The sequence below is a fragment of the Lynx rufus genome, unplaced genomic scaffold, assembly GCF_022079265.1.
Source record: "Lynx rufus isolate CCGP_SWC_20201006 ecotype Redwood Valley unplaced genomic scaffold, mLynRuf1.p SCAF_1, whole genome shotgun sequence".
NCBI lineage: Eukaryota > Metazoa > Chordata > Mammalia > Carnivora > Felidae > Lynx > Lynx rufus.
In genome coordinates, this window is record NW_025814823.1 from 156,419,306 (window position 1) to 156,436,638 (window position 17,333).

At 36.7% G+C, this 17,333-nt stretch overlaps 1 protein-coding gene across 1 annotated transcript in view; it reads right to left on the bottom strand.

Moving 5' to 3' along the window:
* Positions 1-17,333, bottom strand: part of KIAA0825 (KIAA0825 ortholog) — a 341,968-nt gene that overhangs the window by 194,868 nt on the left and 129,767 nt on the right. The window contains exons 15-18 of the mRNA XM_047089033.1: positions 13,479-13,887; positions 9,045-9,204; positions 4,795-4,953; positions 2,925-3,019 (exon numbers count right to left, since the gene is read on the bottom strand). Of these exons, the coding sequence (XP_046944989.1) occupies positions 2,925-3,019; positions 4,795-4,953; positions 9,045-9,204; positions 13,479-13,887 (823 nt within the window). The remainder of the gene's footprint in view (positions 1-2,924; positions 3,020-4,794; positions 4,954-9,044; positions 9,205-13,478; positions 13,888-17,333) is intronic.

Below are 17,333 nucleotides of genomic sequence, written 5' to 3' on the forward strand. Positions count from 1 at the left end.
AGAATACAATGCTAGGGTGACCTGGAGGGTACCTTTCGGTGGGAGATAAGGAAAGGCTTCTCTGAGGAGGTAACATGTACCTCAGATGGACAACCTGGCAGCTACCATGTGAAGAGCTGAGGGAACTGCGAGTACAGAGACCCTGAAACAATAAAGAGCTTGGAGAATCCCAACAATAGGAAGAAGACAATGAACTCAGAACATCATGAATTGGGAGAAGTGCTTTGAGATGAGGCCTGACAGTGAACAGAGGGCACATCCCTACCAAGTTCTCAGGTAGTCACTTTAAGATTGGTTCTGCCTTTGGAATCATTGCAGAGCCAGCCTGTGGAACAAATAACCAGTATTGTCTCAGATCCAGATACAGCTGGCGCCACGCATCTCCTTTCTTCCTATGTCTGAACTGTCCTTCACACGGTCATCTCTTGAGTATCTCCTAAGTGACTCATGTGGCTTTTAGACACCCTGCTTCTTGCCCATTTTGTCACTGTTTGTCTTCCAAAGCCATGATGGAGGTCTGGTTCACTCCAGGCTTGGGGTCTTTACAGAGTAAGTCCATGGATGGTCTGCTTATGATATTAAATTTGAAGACCAGGCACAAAAGAATTTAGAAGGTGAATATAAAGGATTCCCTGCTCCTCAACTTTTTTCAAATTTTTGCATTTGTGTTCACTCTTCTTTGTACCATTATGTCCTCAGATAATAATTGCCGTCCCATATATACACTTGACCAAAGTGCATAGATTAGTATAAACCTACTACCAATTAAAGACAGAAAAAGAAAACAAGTTTAATTGCTGAGTTTGAAAAAAAAGAATTCAGCATATCCAGCCGAACTACTATAGGTAGTTCACAATAGTATGTAAAAGTTATCACTTTACGGATGTAGGATAAAATTCATAACTCTCATTCTAAAGCTCAGTGTTCTGTGGTCTCACTTTCAAATGCTTATTTTCAAATAGCCGTGTTGTCAAAACTTCAAGGTACCATTTAAAAAATAAATTAATAATAATAATAATAATAATAATAAATAGTAATAATAAATAATAAATAATAATAAATAAAAAATAAAAATTCCCTCTAAGGTAGATCAATTATACTCGTAGCTTGCACTATGTAGTAGTTTGGAGTAGAATGCCTTTCACAGCATTCTTTAAGGTTCCAAGGTTCTTTAATAAAGTGATAGTCTAGCTGTTGCTATTAAAGATTCATGACCCTTTTCCAATAAAACTGTTTTGACCTGTTACTTCTGGCTAAATTTGTGGGAGTTCTATTTTCTCACTCTTGCACATGCTATCTCAGGGAAATAGACTTTAATAGCTATTGTCCTAATTGAAGTGTATCTAAAGTTGTTAAACAAAAATAACAACATGCAATTTTGTTAAAAACACAAATTCACTTCAAAGTGAACATTATACATAGCAAATGCAGAAAGGTTTGAAGGGTGTGTTGCCCCCAGAGCACCATTTAGTGGACTGGAAGCACCAATTCACAGCTGAAAACACTCAGTAAGATAGAATACAGTTAGTCAGCAAAGGCTCAAAACTTTACAGACAGCAGGGAAAAACTGAGTTATCTTTCCTAGTTTGTTCCCAGACAGACATTTAACATTATGTAAACATCACACAACCATAGATTCAACAAAGACCTGGTGTCTCCTCTACCACCCCACCACCCATCTCCCAAGCAACTTTGGGAGATGATAGGAGCCACTCCAGGGGACTTGTGCGTGAACAGAGTGCATTTTCAACTACTGCCTGCCAGGTGGTAAGCTTGCTGGGAGAAGGCTGTCCTTGATGGGAAAGCTAGATGGTTCAGCTTTGTACATGATGGGCAGGAGAGCTTCCTTCAGGGGTGAAATATTAGAAATACCATCGCGACCACACATTTAAGCTCCAGCTTTCACTGGCAATAAAGCTGCCCTTTTTAAACCTCCACTTAAGAAATTATGGGAAATACTGGTTATCTCTCCCTCCTGATATTTTCATATATATATACCCAGATTTGTCAAGGATGATTTGACTATTCTGTCATTGCTATCAGGAAAAAATATATATTTAATATTTGTATCAAAAAGATATGAACATTCTACATCACAAAGATTCTATACAAAATAATTCTCATACTGAACTACAAGCAAACAAATGATGCTTGAATTTAAAAAGTTGCACACATATGTAGCTTATGTGAAAATGTCATACTTGATAGAGAAATCCAATTTTTAAAGATAACACCTTACAGTTTTCACCCAAGACTTTAAAGTATTTTAAAATCTACGTTAATTGATCCAAAATAAAAGGAAATGTTTATACTTTTCTGCAAAATAAATTACATGTGTAGGTTCCCAGGCTGAAATCACGTTATCATTTTATTGGATTGTCCTGGGGTGTGCGTGTGTGTGTGTTTATGTGTGTGTAAAATAATATGCAACTGAAGCTTTAGCAAGAAAGTGCCAAAATAACTGGCTTCAAAGCAAAAAATTCAATCATGACAGTTTTACTTACATGTTTCCCCTGATGAGACTGGTTGATTTGGCTTGGCATTTTGTACGCATTCATTAAATTATTGTAAACAAATATATAGTATTCTAATGACATTCAAATTGGTAACTTTTGGTGTGTACAATGCTGTGCTATTGTATTTACAAATTCAAAAATATTTGAAATTCAGACTAAAACCAACTAATTTCATCTCAGAAAAAATTTTGTACTGCCTTTTGTAAATGCTTACTATGGAAAAACAGCATTTAGAAAGTATACTTGATCTACTTCCATCTCTCTCTCTCTCTCTCTCTATATATATATATATATACACATACACACACACACACACACACACATATATATATGCATATAATATATAAAGGATATATGTATATATATCCCCCAACCAGATCCCCCAAATCAAATCACAAATCTCATTACCTGTTTTTGAGCAGGACACTGAAGGTCATCTTATCCAGTCCCAGATAATTTGGCAGCAAGTTTGACCAATTCCAGCTCCATTTTGTGATGGCTGACTGTTGATAAATGGGAAGACGCTATTGTTAGTTATTAATCAGAGTTAATATGATCAGTAAATTAAAGCTCCAGCTGTGATAGACTAACTAAGAAGGAGGGGGGTCCAGAACAAGGACTTAGACAGATAGCATCAATCATGTCCACAGAAGAAGGTTTTTATTCCAATAAGACAGCAATTAATTTATAAATCCATTTGGGGATGTAGTCATTATTTATAAAAATATAAATCAACTTCTTGAGTCGTTATTCTTCCAAGTGCTAATGGCATTTGCCCAACAAGTTTCTCTGAGAGGGTGACTCTTTGAAAAGTGAAATAATTGGCAACTTTTTCATATATCCATTCATGGTTTTTATTTCTTTAGCATCCAGAGCTCTGATGTAAAAAACAAACTTAGAAGTGCTAGGACTCAAATTACAAGACACAGCTTCATTAGAGTATGATATCAACGTTATTTTGGTTAAGAAAATGCTTTAAAGTGGAAATGAGAACGAGCTGTGAATGTAAAAAGCATTCTTTTTTCTCATTTAATAGGTAATTTCACAACAAAGTAAAGAGAAAAATTACTGTGAAAGATAATCTCATAATTCAGAGCAGAATAAAACATGCCATTTATTTAAATGAAGTGAGGATAATTCAACAGCTACAATGATTATTTATGGTTTGGAGCCGTCTAATGTACAACATAGAGAAGCAGCCAATAAACTCAAACTTACACAATATATTTGGTTTTCAAGTATTACAGATGCTTGCATTCCTTAAAATGAAATAGTTGTGCTAATAAGAGTCCAGGCCGATGTTTAAAATCCTACAAGAACTATGCCCTGTCACTTGCTGATTAATGGAGCACCACAATCCTGTCATAGAGCAGGAGAATTCTGCCCCGGGTTGTCAGCATTTGAAGGTCTTATTCTACTACAGTATTGATGAATGTAGACTAGGGTCGTAACAGGCATGGCAAAAATATTATCTGCATCCCGAATTAGGCCATTGTTTTAATTCTTATTTTCATCAGAGCTCTAGGTCAAGCAATCCTTCTCTTCTGCCCTGTTAGTTCAAATAGTCTGTCAAAAAGCTTTTTCCTTTTTTATTCAGCAAAAGAACAAACAAAGCAAAAGCAACTTTAGACTTCAAATACTTTGGCATAAATTTGATCTATTTCACGTAATGACTGAAGCAGGTAGCTTCAACAGTGGCATAATCTGATGTTAAAAACGTGTGGTATTTATCACATTGACTTTATTCCAACTATCCTGACTTAAAGATCAGGAATATGTTTAGGGTTATAAGAAGGGAAACTTATCTCATTCCACTTAAAACAGGAGCTCAAGGCTTTATTTATAATTAATTATAAACCGTTATTATTTTCCTGATAAATTAGATAAATTCATAGCAATTGCTAACTGTTCTTTGAGTGTGTGGATCAGGGATGGGGGTGGGCACAAGAGAGGGAGAAGACTGTTACAAAATGCCTGGTTTTTCAGGCCTTCTGTAGACACAGCCTAACAGATGTTCCCACTGCCCATGGCGAGCTGACCTGGTCAAAAGTTAAATTATACAGACCAAACATATGAATCAGTTTGACAAATAGAAAGAAGGTAAAATAACTATTTCAAAGTCAATTCATGTAGACTACATAGGTAAGAACAAGGCCTTTTGCTTCCTAGCCAAAAAAAAGAGAAAAGCTTATAAGTATTCAGACACAAAGCACCTTTTTTATTTATGTAAAAAAAAAAAAATCACACGTTTAAGGTAAACTTACTATTTTCCACATACCTGATCTAGCATGTTTTCACTAAATGCCTTGTACACATGGAAAGGGTTAAAGGCAGAAGGCTGATCTTCCACACTCCTCAAGGTCGTCTTTAAAGGTCTGATGGGTAATGGCTTTTCCTCTGAACCATTCATAGAAAACAGCTGTTCTTTTAAATATTCCTTCAAGGGGGAAAAAAAATTACAAGTCGTGATGGTGGGAAGCATATATTCTCTTTAAAAATACACTGATCAATATCCAAATCTACCCTTTCAGCACATTTGCTAGATTACAGTGTATTACTTGCCTCAGGACAGAATACATTTTCGGAAGAAACATAGCAGAATACCAATCAGCATTGCAATAAACCCATCAAAAACAGGTTCACCTAATATATAGGATAGATTAGAAAACCATTTTACCAACTCTCACATAATGAATGTATGCTTGATATATCAGGATGTTTTTAATAGGCATTGTCTTGTCATTGGTTCATGTGTTAACATGTCTGGTTACCAAAACTTAACTCAGATGCATGATTACTCACAGGACAAGATTGCTCATTCATTCATTAAGTGAAGTTGTTATCTACTTCATGCTCAGCAGAGTGCTAAGTACTCTGATATTTCACTGCAAGCAATCTTACTCTATGTAGAATTAATTATAATTCAAACTCCTAAATTCTATTTCCATGCTCTTGACTGGAAAATATCAAGGTTCAAAAGAAGCTCAACATACGTAATTCTAACACCCCAACTGCCAGTGGCAGCCTGGGCAAAAAAGTCAATCTACTGCATTATATTTCATTCTCCATCCATAAATAAATAAGGTGAATGATCCTAATCTATTTTATTAGACTTCTTCTAGAAGACAACAATTAAAATGACTTACAGTTTCCTATAAACTATCAAATAGTAATGACTTAATGTTAATAAGTCATTTAATACATAAGGAATATAAACATTTTTCTGATTTTCAGTTTTTCTTCAAGAGTAGGGCTAGGTTCACAACATTAGACCTGAAAAGGATGTCAGAGGTCATCTGGAAAACCCTTGGTACCCACAGTCTAGGGTCTAGACCATGCAAGTCAGCCTTTCTTGGGAACTTAGAAAACCCGAATCTCAGACCCCACACCAAATAGAATCTGATCACTAACAGGGTTTCCCAGGAGATTGGTAGGCATATGAAAGTTTAAATAACTCTAGCCCACCGCACATTCAGTGGTTGATTCTGAAAGGTCATGGGCTGAGCCTGAGGTTACACAGGGGTGAGTGGTAGAGTGTGAGTGAGAATCCCCATATTTGGTTTCAGTTCACTGTGCTTTTTCCTGTGGCTCTGTAACTTCGGGAATAGAGAATGCCCACTGCACTCATCCTGGAAGGTAAATTTGAGTTCCTGAAACCGTAAAAATCACCACTTAACAATGATAATCATTTCTTAAACTTGCTCATTGTGGACCACATCTCCTTAGATTAATTCCATAACACACACACACACACACACACACACACACACACACACAGACTCCTACTAAGTATCATTAGATAATAATAAAGACACCAAAAAAGAATTTTATGCCTAGATTTAGATTTTTACACAGAAATAAAATTTCTCTGCATTATGATTTCGGAATGTAAAATTTTAAAAAGGAATAAAAGATTCTAACGAGAACAACTGCTTTGTTTTGGCTAATGGCAATCTGTCTCAACTGATTTCCCCTTACATTGCTGCATTTCGGCTTTTTTTGTTCCACAATTCAAAAAAGATAAAGTGCTGTGTTGCAAGTTGTCAACACAATGGTGTTTTCTCCTTTGTTAATTTCTCTGGCCTCTCTGCTATCTTGACCATGGTCACTACCCCTTCTAAAAAAAAACTGATTTTCTGCGGTGTCGCTTTAACCGGATTTACTGCTAAATCTGATGTACTTCTTTGGAAAAAAAAAATTCTTCTTTTAACATCCTTTTGAACACTCTACCAGTGCAGTTACATTAAAGCTTATTTCTCTACCCACCATTTCTACATTTTTCTCCACTGGAAGAGCTCCACCAGTCCCACGACCTCAACTACCAAACTCACTGAGGCCACCAAAAACTATAGTCACGGCCTTCCTCATCTTTGCTCATGGCCAGGTTCTTCAACTATCCACTGAACTTTTAACTAAGACATCTGACCTTTATCTCAAAGACAAACATTCTTAAACTCATTTCGTCTGATAACTTTGTTGTTACTCGATGGCACACTCATTCTTCCCCTTACCCATGCCTATACCTGTCAATGCATCTGTATTTATGCTGCCATTTGAAGCATATTAAACAGTACACCTGAAAATGCTAAAGACTCATAACACTCAGCAAATGAACACATTTCACGGTGCAAATTTTACCTACAGCATAGCAATGCCTCAGTATAAAAGCAGCTCGAAGTAGTAACACTAGGTGCCTAGCCAGCCTTATGTTGTTATTGAATTTTTTGCCTGTTTTGTTTTAGTAGTCATAAGACAAAGGGCTCACTAGTTTTTCTGGCTCTAGCCTCACCTCACAGCGGGCCTCTTACCTTGCCGCGATATTTCGCATTCGGCACAGTAAATCAACAAGTACATGGCTTGACATCCACGTACTTGATAAACACTGCCCTAACAGTAAGTTTCTTCAGTTGTAATGAAAGAAAAATCCTAACTCTGAACTTAATTGATCAAAATGAGGCAGTGCCCCAGTGAAGAGCCTTATATCCAACAGGTCTCACAATAGACCTGGTCAGAGCCCCTGCGTCAAACGTCCACAAGATCTAGGAGGGAAAAACAGCCTTTTGATTGATTTCCTGAATATGACAGGTGGCTGAGAGCCAGTAAATATCCAACTTAATTTCTCTTATTGGTGATTACTGATCTTTTTCATGCCAAAGGCTTTTAAAAAGTGGACTCATCTATCAGTTTGGCAATCTATACCAGCCACGACTGTTCTCAGAACTCTTGCAACGCCACTTTCCTAAAAATCCCATGGTAATCCTACTTCAACAGCTGTTCCTCAGTAATCACCATGGTTACTTAAGCCAATCTGGGTGGCCACGTGGACATGCCAGTGAAGACCATGACTTCGCAGTGGTGGTCTTTCCATTAGCCAAGGCCAGGAGCACCTAAGTTCCCCACATAGAAACCCTTAACAAATTACGAGGGATCATTAGCAAATGTGAATAGGTAGTAGGTAGCTAACAATTATATACTGAGCTTAGGTGCCTCAGGGACTGGACCATTCCTCATAGCAACAAATCCTTCCCCTCCTTCTCAGGAGATCATTGAATGCACTATTATATCACCTATTTATAGGTTGACTGGTTGATTGGCTCTAGGAAAGCCAGGAAACAAAATTTACTTGAAGTAACTTTCAGATAGATGGTAGCAGGAAGAACATTTATATAACTGGGTTGTAAAATGCTGTGGTAGAATTTAATTCACTCCTTGGAAATTTATGGTTTTTAAGGCCTACCTCATTGAGATAAAACACTATAGCTTCACATTATTCATATTATAGAATTTTTAGTATTTCCAAAAATACATGCATGCGTTTGCAAATATAAACATAATTCTAATGCACATTAGATGTCACATTCTAATTCACATACAAATGCTCAGATTAAAAACCTGATCAAGTTGGCAAACTGGTATTGTTTCAAGGCAATAACTGAGATACCTGCTCTTTACATTTTTGTTCAAACAGCCACAAACATGCAAGGTCAGAGGCTTAACCCAGCAGAGACATAGACAAGCATGACATTGGCTCTAACCAGTGTCCATACATTAATGCATTTTCTTGGGTTAATCTACTTGCTCCCGAGTATGGCTCAATATTCTTCCGAAATTTTCTCATTATGTGAGAAATCTCCAACTTCACCAAGTATGACGTCTATAGGAGAAGAAGTACATCTCTCTGAGGAAAATTCATCATTCGCCAACAGCAGATTTTAACATCAGCTTAACAGTCACAAACACACAATTCCCAAACTACACGTCTAGTCTATACAATTCAGAACTGCACTGAGTTTATGAGCCGTGTTATTGTTTAAACCATATAAATAAAACCTACATTGTTTCGGTGAAGCTTCTGCTGTACAAATGCAGAACAGCCGGGGCTGAATAGATTCTATTAATAATGCAATATTGAGTTTGGTATTGACTTTAAGAAGTATTATCACCTCCTTGACTAACCCTTAGCTGCCAGCAGACGCTGCCTCAGGCCAGTACACACCTAATTGCTCGGTAAAAAGGCCGTTTCCCTACCTCATTGAGCCGCATGATGTGATAAATTTGCCGCAGGTACTCGCTGCCACCTGGTTTGTGGCAGATATCCAGGACCATCATGTTTATTTTCTGCTCAGTCAGTTCAAGAGCACTATCTCCTTCTTCTAAGGCTGTGCTTTTCTCCATTGTCATAAATGCACTAAACACAAAGAAAGCATATAAGTATCAGTGGTGAAGAATTGTAAAGATGGAAAATAATCAAAGAGATTGAGTGTGGAGAGTCAATGTAAATCTCATATTCAAAGCACCATAAAGACTGCTCAAATAGGTAAGCCTTCCCAAACCGCCCCTGCTGATAGAAATAGTGCCTCAGGACTGAGCACCTGAAAGCATTTTTAAAAATTGAACGGTTTCTTTTAAAACACTTCTTTATTGCATTTATACTCCTATCTATAAAACATTTTCCCATTACTGCAATTGTTGAAATTGCTATAATCATGGGATGAAAACAAAACATTTCTTTTTAAGAACATGTAAGAAATAATTTGTATTTTCTCTTTGAGGATAAAAAGTATCTTTGATGCCAGAAATAGCTTTGGTATTCTGTCTTTTGTAGATTCCTCTTTACACCTGTCGTAGAACACATTAAAGACTAATTAAAGTGTCAAAAGGGGAGCCTATTATGCTAAATATAGGCTGGGTGCTTCCTGGCAGTGTGCTTACCACTGGGTATTTTACATTAGCCTTTTGACACTTGTTGCCTTTTAAAAATATAAGGCCCCTCTCCTGTTTCTTCTTGGTAAGGACACCTAGCAAAAGTCACTGCCCTGATTATTCTTTCAGGAAAAGGGTCTAATGTCACCACTCCGGGAATATGCAAGTTTTATTTGTGAAACATTTCTAAAACACATACTCTTGTTATTGATTTTAAACATTATTTACATAGTAATGATGAATGACATAAGTAAAAAAAAAATTCTCAAACTATACCAGTGCAAAAGAACTCTATACAACATGCATCATATATATTCCATACTACTTTTCGTATTACACTTGATATTAGGTATGATCATGTTAGGCTTTGCAATCTAAGCATTCTTAAGAAAATTCATGGTTTTGCACTGTTTCTCAGACTAAATGAAATTTACTGTGGTATAATCAACTATATACTGCAGTTCATTACTGAGATTTTGCCATGATTATAAAATTAGTTCTGCTAAGAGTCAGTGCCGCTGACCTGAAGACTGAACCAAATGATACCCAGCTGCTGGACATTAACTTTTATATTGCTTCCACATGTAGCTTCCAAACATCTTTCTTAGAAAAAAAAAGAACTTTACAATTGTATAAGGCTTGCTAAAAGTAAAGCAAATTCTACTCTTAGAGATATTCATTAGCTGCAGTAAATTTTTAATAAACAGAAAAAAAGACCTTGTTGCAGTAAAAGGAGTTTGTAAATATCTTTTTTGAAGCTGCACACAGGTTGCAAGCAAAATTTCGTGTCAGGTTTTGTTGAGGCTGACGTTGAAAAAGTTGAGGCCCTCTGACAAAGGAGTGTCTCAGTGTCAGCCCCTGAATTGTATCCTTTCCTGTCCATCACTGTGCAGGTGAAGCAAATGATTGGATTCAGTCAATGCTATGATTAATGAGTTCCTCTCTGGATTTGGGACTGCCTATCAATCATGTCATTAGGGAGAATGTGCCCTGAAAGAGGCAGACCTTAGCCAAGGAATAACTGCATTAATCTTAATCTGTATATGCACCCAGCCAGCCAAGTCAGGGTCACCATGATGAAAAACAATAATCTTCAACTCGACAAATTACTTTGCAAAGACAGACATTTCTTTACTTTTTGGGCTGTGTGTTCTCCAGAATCTAAGTTGACTGTTTACAGCTTGAGTGTTACTACAAAGTGAAGGTTATTTTAATGAATAGTAATGCTTTCGGGCAGTGTGCAAGACAAGCAATGCTTCCAGCTGCCACCTTGCCACTGCAGATATTTTCACAATTTCCATAAAATCAAAATTAAGTCTGAATCCATGTGAAAGAGATCTAGCTAAGTGACGTTGCGTAGTTCCAAGATGATCTTCCTGGGGAATTAACATTTCATTTATTTTAACAGAAGAATTGTTTAAGTTTAAATGGTTACATTCTCAAACTTAAAACAGTTATGATAAAGCCAAGGAAACCCTCTATCTATATACAGACATCGTGGTTTAAAATACATTTTCCTAATGGTAGAGATCTATCAACAAAATGATCATCAATCATCAATTTGTGAGATGTGTAGATGGGGAAGTTTACTTGTATAATAGACAATCAACCTGAAATCAAAGTCAAGAAGTACCATCCTATAGTGCCCGAATACTGTAGAGGTGACCTAAAGTGAATTAGTAGGTCAAATTTAACTTTTTCAAATAAATATAAGAACTAACTTTTAATCTGAATTCTTATATATTTGCATTTCAGAAATGGAGAAAGATGTAGCATTGTGCTTATTACATGCTTCCATAATGTACATTCAGGACCTTTTTAAAACATTTTTAAAAATCAGCAATTCTTCATTTCAGATGCATGTTCCAACAGAGAGCTAATCAGCCAAATATTAGCTGGACAACTCCCTATGTAGAAGGTATCAGATACAGTGGTGCTGTTTATAAAGACTTTAAACCAACTTTTAATGAAAAAATATTATTTATGGATTCCTGTATGCGTCCTCAGGTATATTACTGAGACATTACTTTAAACTGACCTTATTGACAGAGGGACTCCTAAATCAAAAGTATCAGGAATTTAACTTTATAATCAGATCCACTATTATTCTTTTTTTCTCTCCTTTACAACCACTGCCATGGATAATGATATCTGGGCTTAATCTTTTAGTCATTGAATTAAAGCTTGTAAATTGGGATTGAATGCAAATGTAAAGATTAAGAAAGTTGCTTTCAGGAGCACCTGGGTGGCTCAGTGGGTTAAATGTCCGACTTTGGCTCAGGTCATGATCTCAGAGTTCGTGGGTTCCAGCCCTGCGTTGGGCTGTGTGTTGACAGCTCAGAGCCTGGAGCCTGCTTCAGATTCTGTGTCTCCCTCTCTCTGTCCCTCCCCAGCTCATGCTCTGTCTCTCGCTCTGTCTCCCGCTCTCTCTCAAAAATAAACATTAAAAAAAAATTAAGAAAGTCGTTTTCAGAGATACTAAGCACTTGCCTGACTGCAATTGTTATTCCTACCCACAGGACATGCCAGAAGTACATTTCTAGAAGTCACTACAAGACCAGGAAAATCACGATTACCCACATTTTTCCATTTGGATTAATACAGATTAATTGGATTAACACAGTTTTACAGACTAATACAAACCAGTAAAGAGTATTTGTTACCATAATACCAGTGAGTGCAATGTGTTTTAATAGGGTTTATAAATAAGAAATGCTTGCTAGTTCTAAGCTTGATGTTAAGAACTTTATCAATGTTATTTAAATTTTCTAAATCATGCCATCAGCTTGGTCTCACCACTGAAAATGAGGCTTTGAGAGATTCCATAATTTGCCCAAGATGGCCCACTTACAAGGGATTTGTATTTGTCTGTCTGATTCCAAAGCCTGAGTTGTCACTACAAAGAACTATGTAGTAAGGAAAGTAACAACTTTTAGTCGTTTCAGGCAGAAAGTCAAAATAGTATCTGCTAGAATCATGAATATATTTTAAAAGAATGGGGGACAGTGTGTGGAGTGGTATAAAAAAGGGCTGGCTTAGTGATCTGTAGACCATATGAACCATAATTTCTTTATCAATATCATGCAGTTCTATACTGAAGACGAATTTTAAGACAGGAGTACTCTATGTACATATTTAAATTCATCAGGGACCCTTAAAAATCTTAGCAATACCACAAATCACTTAGCTCTTGGTGACAAACCTATGAGAAGGCTGACATTTTCATACAGAAACAGCTGGGTGTGTTTATAGCTCGAGTGTGATATGCCCCAGCTGCCCTCTGGGATTCTTACATTACCAGATGAAAAATGTGTACCTTTTTGACAATCAGGTACACAGAAAGCAATAAAAAGCCTTTTATACCCATTAATTCCTTCTTAATTTAATCTCCATGCCCAATCCATTTACAAAACGCTCCAGGCTATCCACTAGATACCTGTTTGTGCACTGAAAAGAAATGAAACCAAATTCTCTTGGGTTTAACTCCCACCCTTTTTATCAGAAACCTTAAGATGGTGAGTAAACAAGTATAATGTTCCAGGGTATCAATGGGGTTCAAATTTTCATAAAACAAGGCACATCTAAATAATGCAGTTTTTGTTGGAATATTTACCTTTTTCTGTATTCATCAAAGTTCCCATTAAGTTAATAGAATAACCATTGTTGCCTATCTTAATGGTATTTTGTTGTTGTTCATTGGTAATTTTGTTATAGTGAACATATTTAATGAAATTCAGTGAAAGAAAAACATTGCTTTACCATTTGGTGCTCAGTTTCCTTGCCTTCACCAACTGGCTCTCAATCCAGTTGGGTTTCTGCTGCTCAATGATCTGTATGACCTTTTGAGTCATTTGATTAGGGTCACTTGTCTGCTTTCCCATGATACTTTCCAAACACAAGCAGATTAAACCAAGTTTCTCTTTACTCCATCTGTCAAGGGAGGCACCTGTTAAAAGTTCCACAGTGTTTCCATCCTCAAATATCTGACATATAATTACAATCAAGTTCCAGACAAGGAGGCTAGCTTTCTTCAATTCAACAAAGTTTTTTGACATTTTTCTCTCAGACAGAAAAAAGAAGTATTTAATTGGGGGAGGCAAACATGCAATCACCGTAGGTAACTCGCTGATTACAATAGATACTGCCTGAGCAGCAAGCCTCGTGAAGCCTGGGGAAGAAAAGAAAGAAAAGGTATGATTAATATTAGCATTTGCATTCCATCTCTGTGTTGTTTTCAGTGTTGCGTAGGGATGTCTAATTTTTGTGGGGAAAATTGTTGAGAAGAGCAAGTGCTTGACATATTCCGACAGAACTCTACTGGGATCCCCTCCAGTGCTGCCTAACATTCCTCAAGTCTCAAACTCATTTTTTGCTCTCTCACAAATGAAGATTCGAAAATTTTAAATTATTAGCTATATTTTTGTCTATTAAGACTGCAGGGGTAAAGGGCTCCGATGTCCTCTTAATTAACAAATGCAAAAGCACTCCTGGTGGACCTCTTTGTGGCCTTTGATACTTTCTTAAACCTTTCTCCTCTTCCCTTGAAATCCATAGCAGAATTATACCAGGTCTTGTCAGGACTGGCTCCTCTTCTTCCACTTCTTTTTATTATTTATTTTTTTTAATGTTTGCTCATTTATTTTTGAGAGAGAGAGAGCGAGAGGGCAAAGGGCAGAGAGAGAGGGAGACAGAGGATGAGAAGCAGGCTCCGCACTGTCAGCGCAGAGTCCCATGCACAGCTCAAACCCACAAACCTTGAGATCATGACCTGAGCTGAAGTTCGACACTTAACTGACTGAGCCGCACCCAGGTGCGCCTCTTCTACTTCTTAGCACAAATGTCACCTCCTCAGAGAGCCTTCACTCACCACCCCATCCAGAGCATCCCTTCATGCTCTTCCCATCCCAGCTCCCACTTCCTCTGTATCATTAGACGCCATTTTGTTGCCTTTATTATAGCACTTAACCATTGTCTAATAAATATCTCCTTAATTCTTCTTTATCTGTTACTATCCACTAGAATATAAGCTTCATGAAGGCACTTCTGTATCCTCAACCCTTAGTACCTCATATATCAGTTGTTCAATAAATATTTGATGAATAAATGGGTCAACAAACTGGTTCATGGTTACCTTTATTACTCTCTTTGTTTCTTCATGGCCCATTCTAGTTCTAATTTATACTAATACCTCTTAAATGTAGTTGTTTGCTAAGAAGTCTTTGCCTATTGACTGATGAGTCTACACACTCTCCCTTCTTTGCTCTGAAGGATGTACTGATCCTCCCTCTCTAGATCAGGGTGTTTCAACTTTGGCACTAATGACTTTGGGCTGTATAGTTTTTTGTTGTGATGAATGTCCTATGAATTATAAGATATTATAACAGCGTCTCTGACCTATGCCCACTAGATGCCAAGTAACATTCTCCTCAGCTGTGAGAACTAAAAATGTCTCCAAGCGTTGCCAAATGTCCCCACGGGGGCAAAACCTTTCCTTGTTGAGAGCCACTCTTCTGGATGATTCTAGAATCTTTAGTCTTGGTCTTTCTCCAGGGTAGCAGTCCTACTACTTCAGCTCCCTGTTTTCCTCCTGAACTAGCTTGGCCTTGCAGACTCTCCCTCCCCACCTCCCTCTGTCCTTTCTTTTCTTTTGTCTTTTAAAATCTTTTAAATAGTAACCACGTTGATAAATCCTCCTACCCTTCATCTGACATACAGCTTCACCTCACTGTAACCATGTGTACCGACCTATTAAAGCCCTTCCTTATAAATGGTAGTTGGACTACTGCAGTATTCTCCTAACTCATCTCTCTGTTCCAGACTATCCCCAGCCTCTCTCCTGTGTTGTGAAGCCAGATTCACATACTGTAAAATTTGTTATCTAATTTCTCTGCCACAATTGTTTTAGCTGTTTTCCACTGATCAGTCTTCAGAGGGTTGCTGTCAAAACACTCCACAGTCCAGCCTCCGCCAGTTTCTGTAAACCTTATCTTCATTTTATCCTCATTGCTTTTAAACTTCTGAATATCTCATTACTCTCACATGGGTCGCCCTTTCTCTCCATGAGTCGTCCATCTTCTTCAACTCTTGGTTCAAAGTCCTCTCCTCCTATAAATTTATTTGAACATACCATCTATATAACCACTTCGGTAATTAGGTCCATAATGTGCCATGCTGTCATCTTTTATATTATCATCTATTATTGTTTATGTTTTTTGTCTTGATGAGTTATCTTTACAACTAAACAAAAATCTCCTCAAGAGCATATGAAAGAACCTCATTGGTCCTTGGCTATCCTACAAAGCCAGACACAATCTTTTAATCCACTAAATACATGACTGAATTTGATAATTGGAACCAAGTGACAAGTCAAAAGAAGGTAGCTTTGCGTTCTTCCATGAAACATCCTTTCTGTTTTTACTAAACAAAAAGAATAAAACAATGTGAAATAATTTTCAAGATACTTGTGACATTTAAAGAAGTCATTCTGCTCTAAAAAAGTACAAAGCTTTTGGAAAACATATGTCTAGTCTAGTGACTCCACAGAAACTCAGGACAACTTAAGAATCATGTTAAAAATGCACTGGAATAGTCTTTGTAAGTTTGTAAAATTGGGCCCAACATATATTTGAAAGATCTCATCAGACTATTGTATTAAATAAAATACTAAATGTGAAAACACCTAGTTAAGTACTTGTAAAATATAGTTCTTTGATAAAATGCTATCCTTTTATCAAATGAATATGCTTAGATGAAGCTTAAAATATAGGTAAAGCAAATTAAGAAACTCGTCTGTGACCACTCTTCTCTGTGTTCTTAAAATATTTTAAATGTTTTGTTGTTCGTTACATGTTTGTACCATGCACTCCCTATTCTACTCTGAGGTATTTGACTTAAAAGATTATATCTTATGTTCTGTTTATTCAAAAGAGGATTTAACTGCTGATACCAAGGAAACATTTGACAATCTAAGTAGATATCAGGTAAATATTATCAATTCTCTTCACACCTGCACTTCTACTGATACTTTAGAGATTTTGAGGACTCCAAGTACTCAGATTCTCACTACTTCATTAAAGCTTACAGCAAATTCCAATCAGAACCTTTAGGTTGATGTCAGATTAATCAATTCGTTCTACTAATCACAGAAACTCTGAGTCTGTGGTGATATTAACAACACACCAGGGAGGGATCTTTTAAGAATGCCAAACACTCATTTTTCTGTCCTTATTTAAATGTTTTGACTTCTATCTAAGCCATATATATATTACATTTTGGAAGGGCCATCCCAATGTCAGAGCTGATAAGGTATGAAAAAAAATGTATGCCTTAGAATGAATGCAATGTGATATGAATATTTACATATTTATCATTTTTTTCTTCCTAAACATGTACTAGTGGCTGTAATAACATATTATGTGGATTATAAAACACGCTGAAAGGAAATTTACAATGAATGAAGTAAAGACAAAATAACATCTTAAAGTTATTTAAAAATTTTTACTTATTAATGGTATAAAATGTCAATAATAATTTACTGAGTGAGGATAATGTGATTTAATATGCTTTGTAATTTTTAAAATCTGGGTTCAACACTTGAATACAATGATTGAAAGG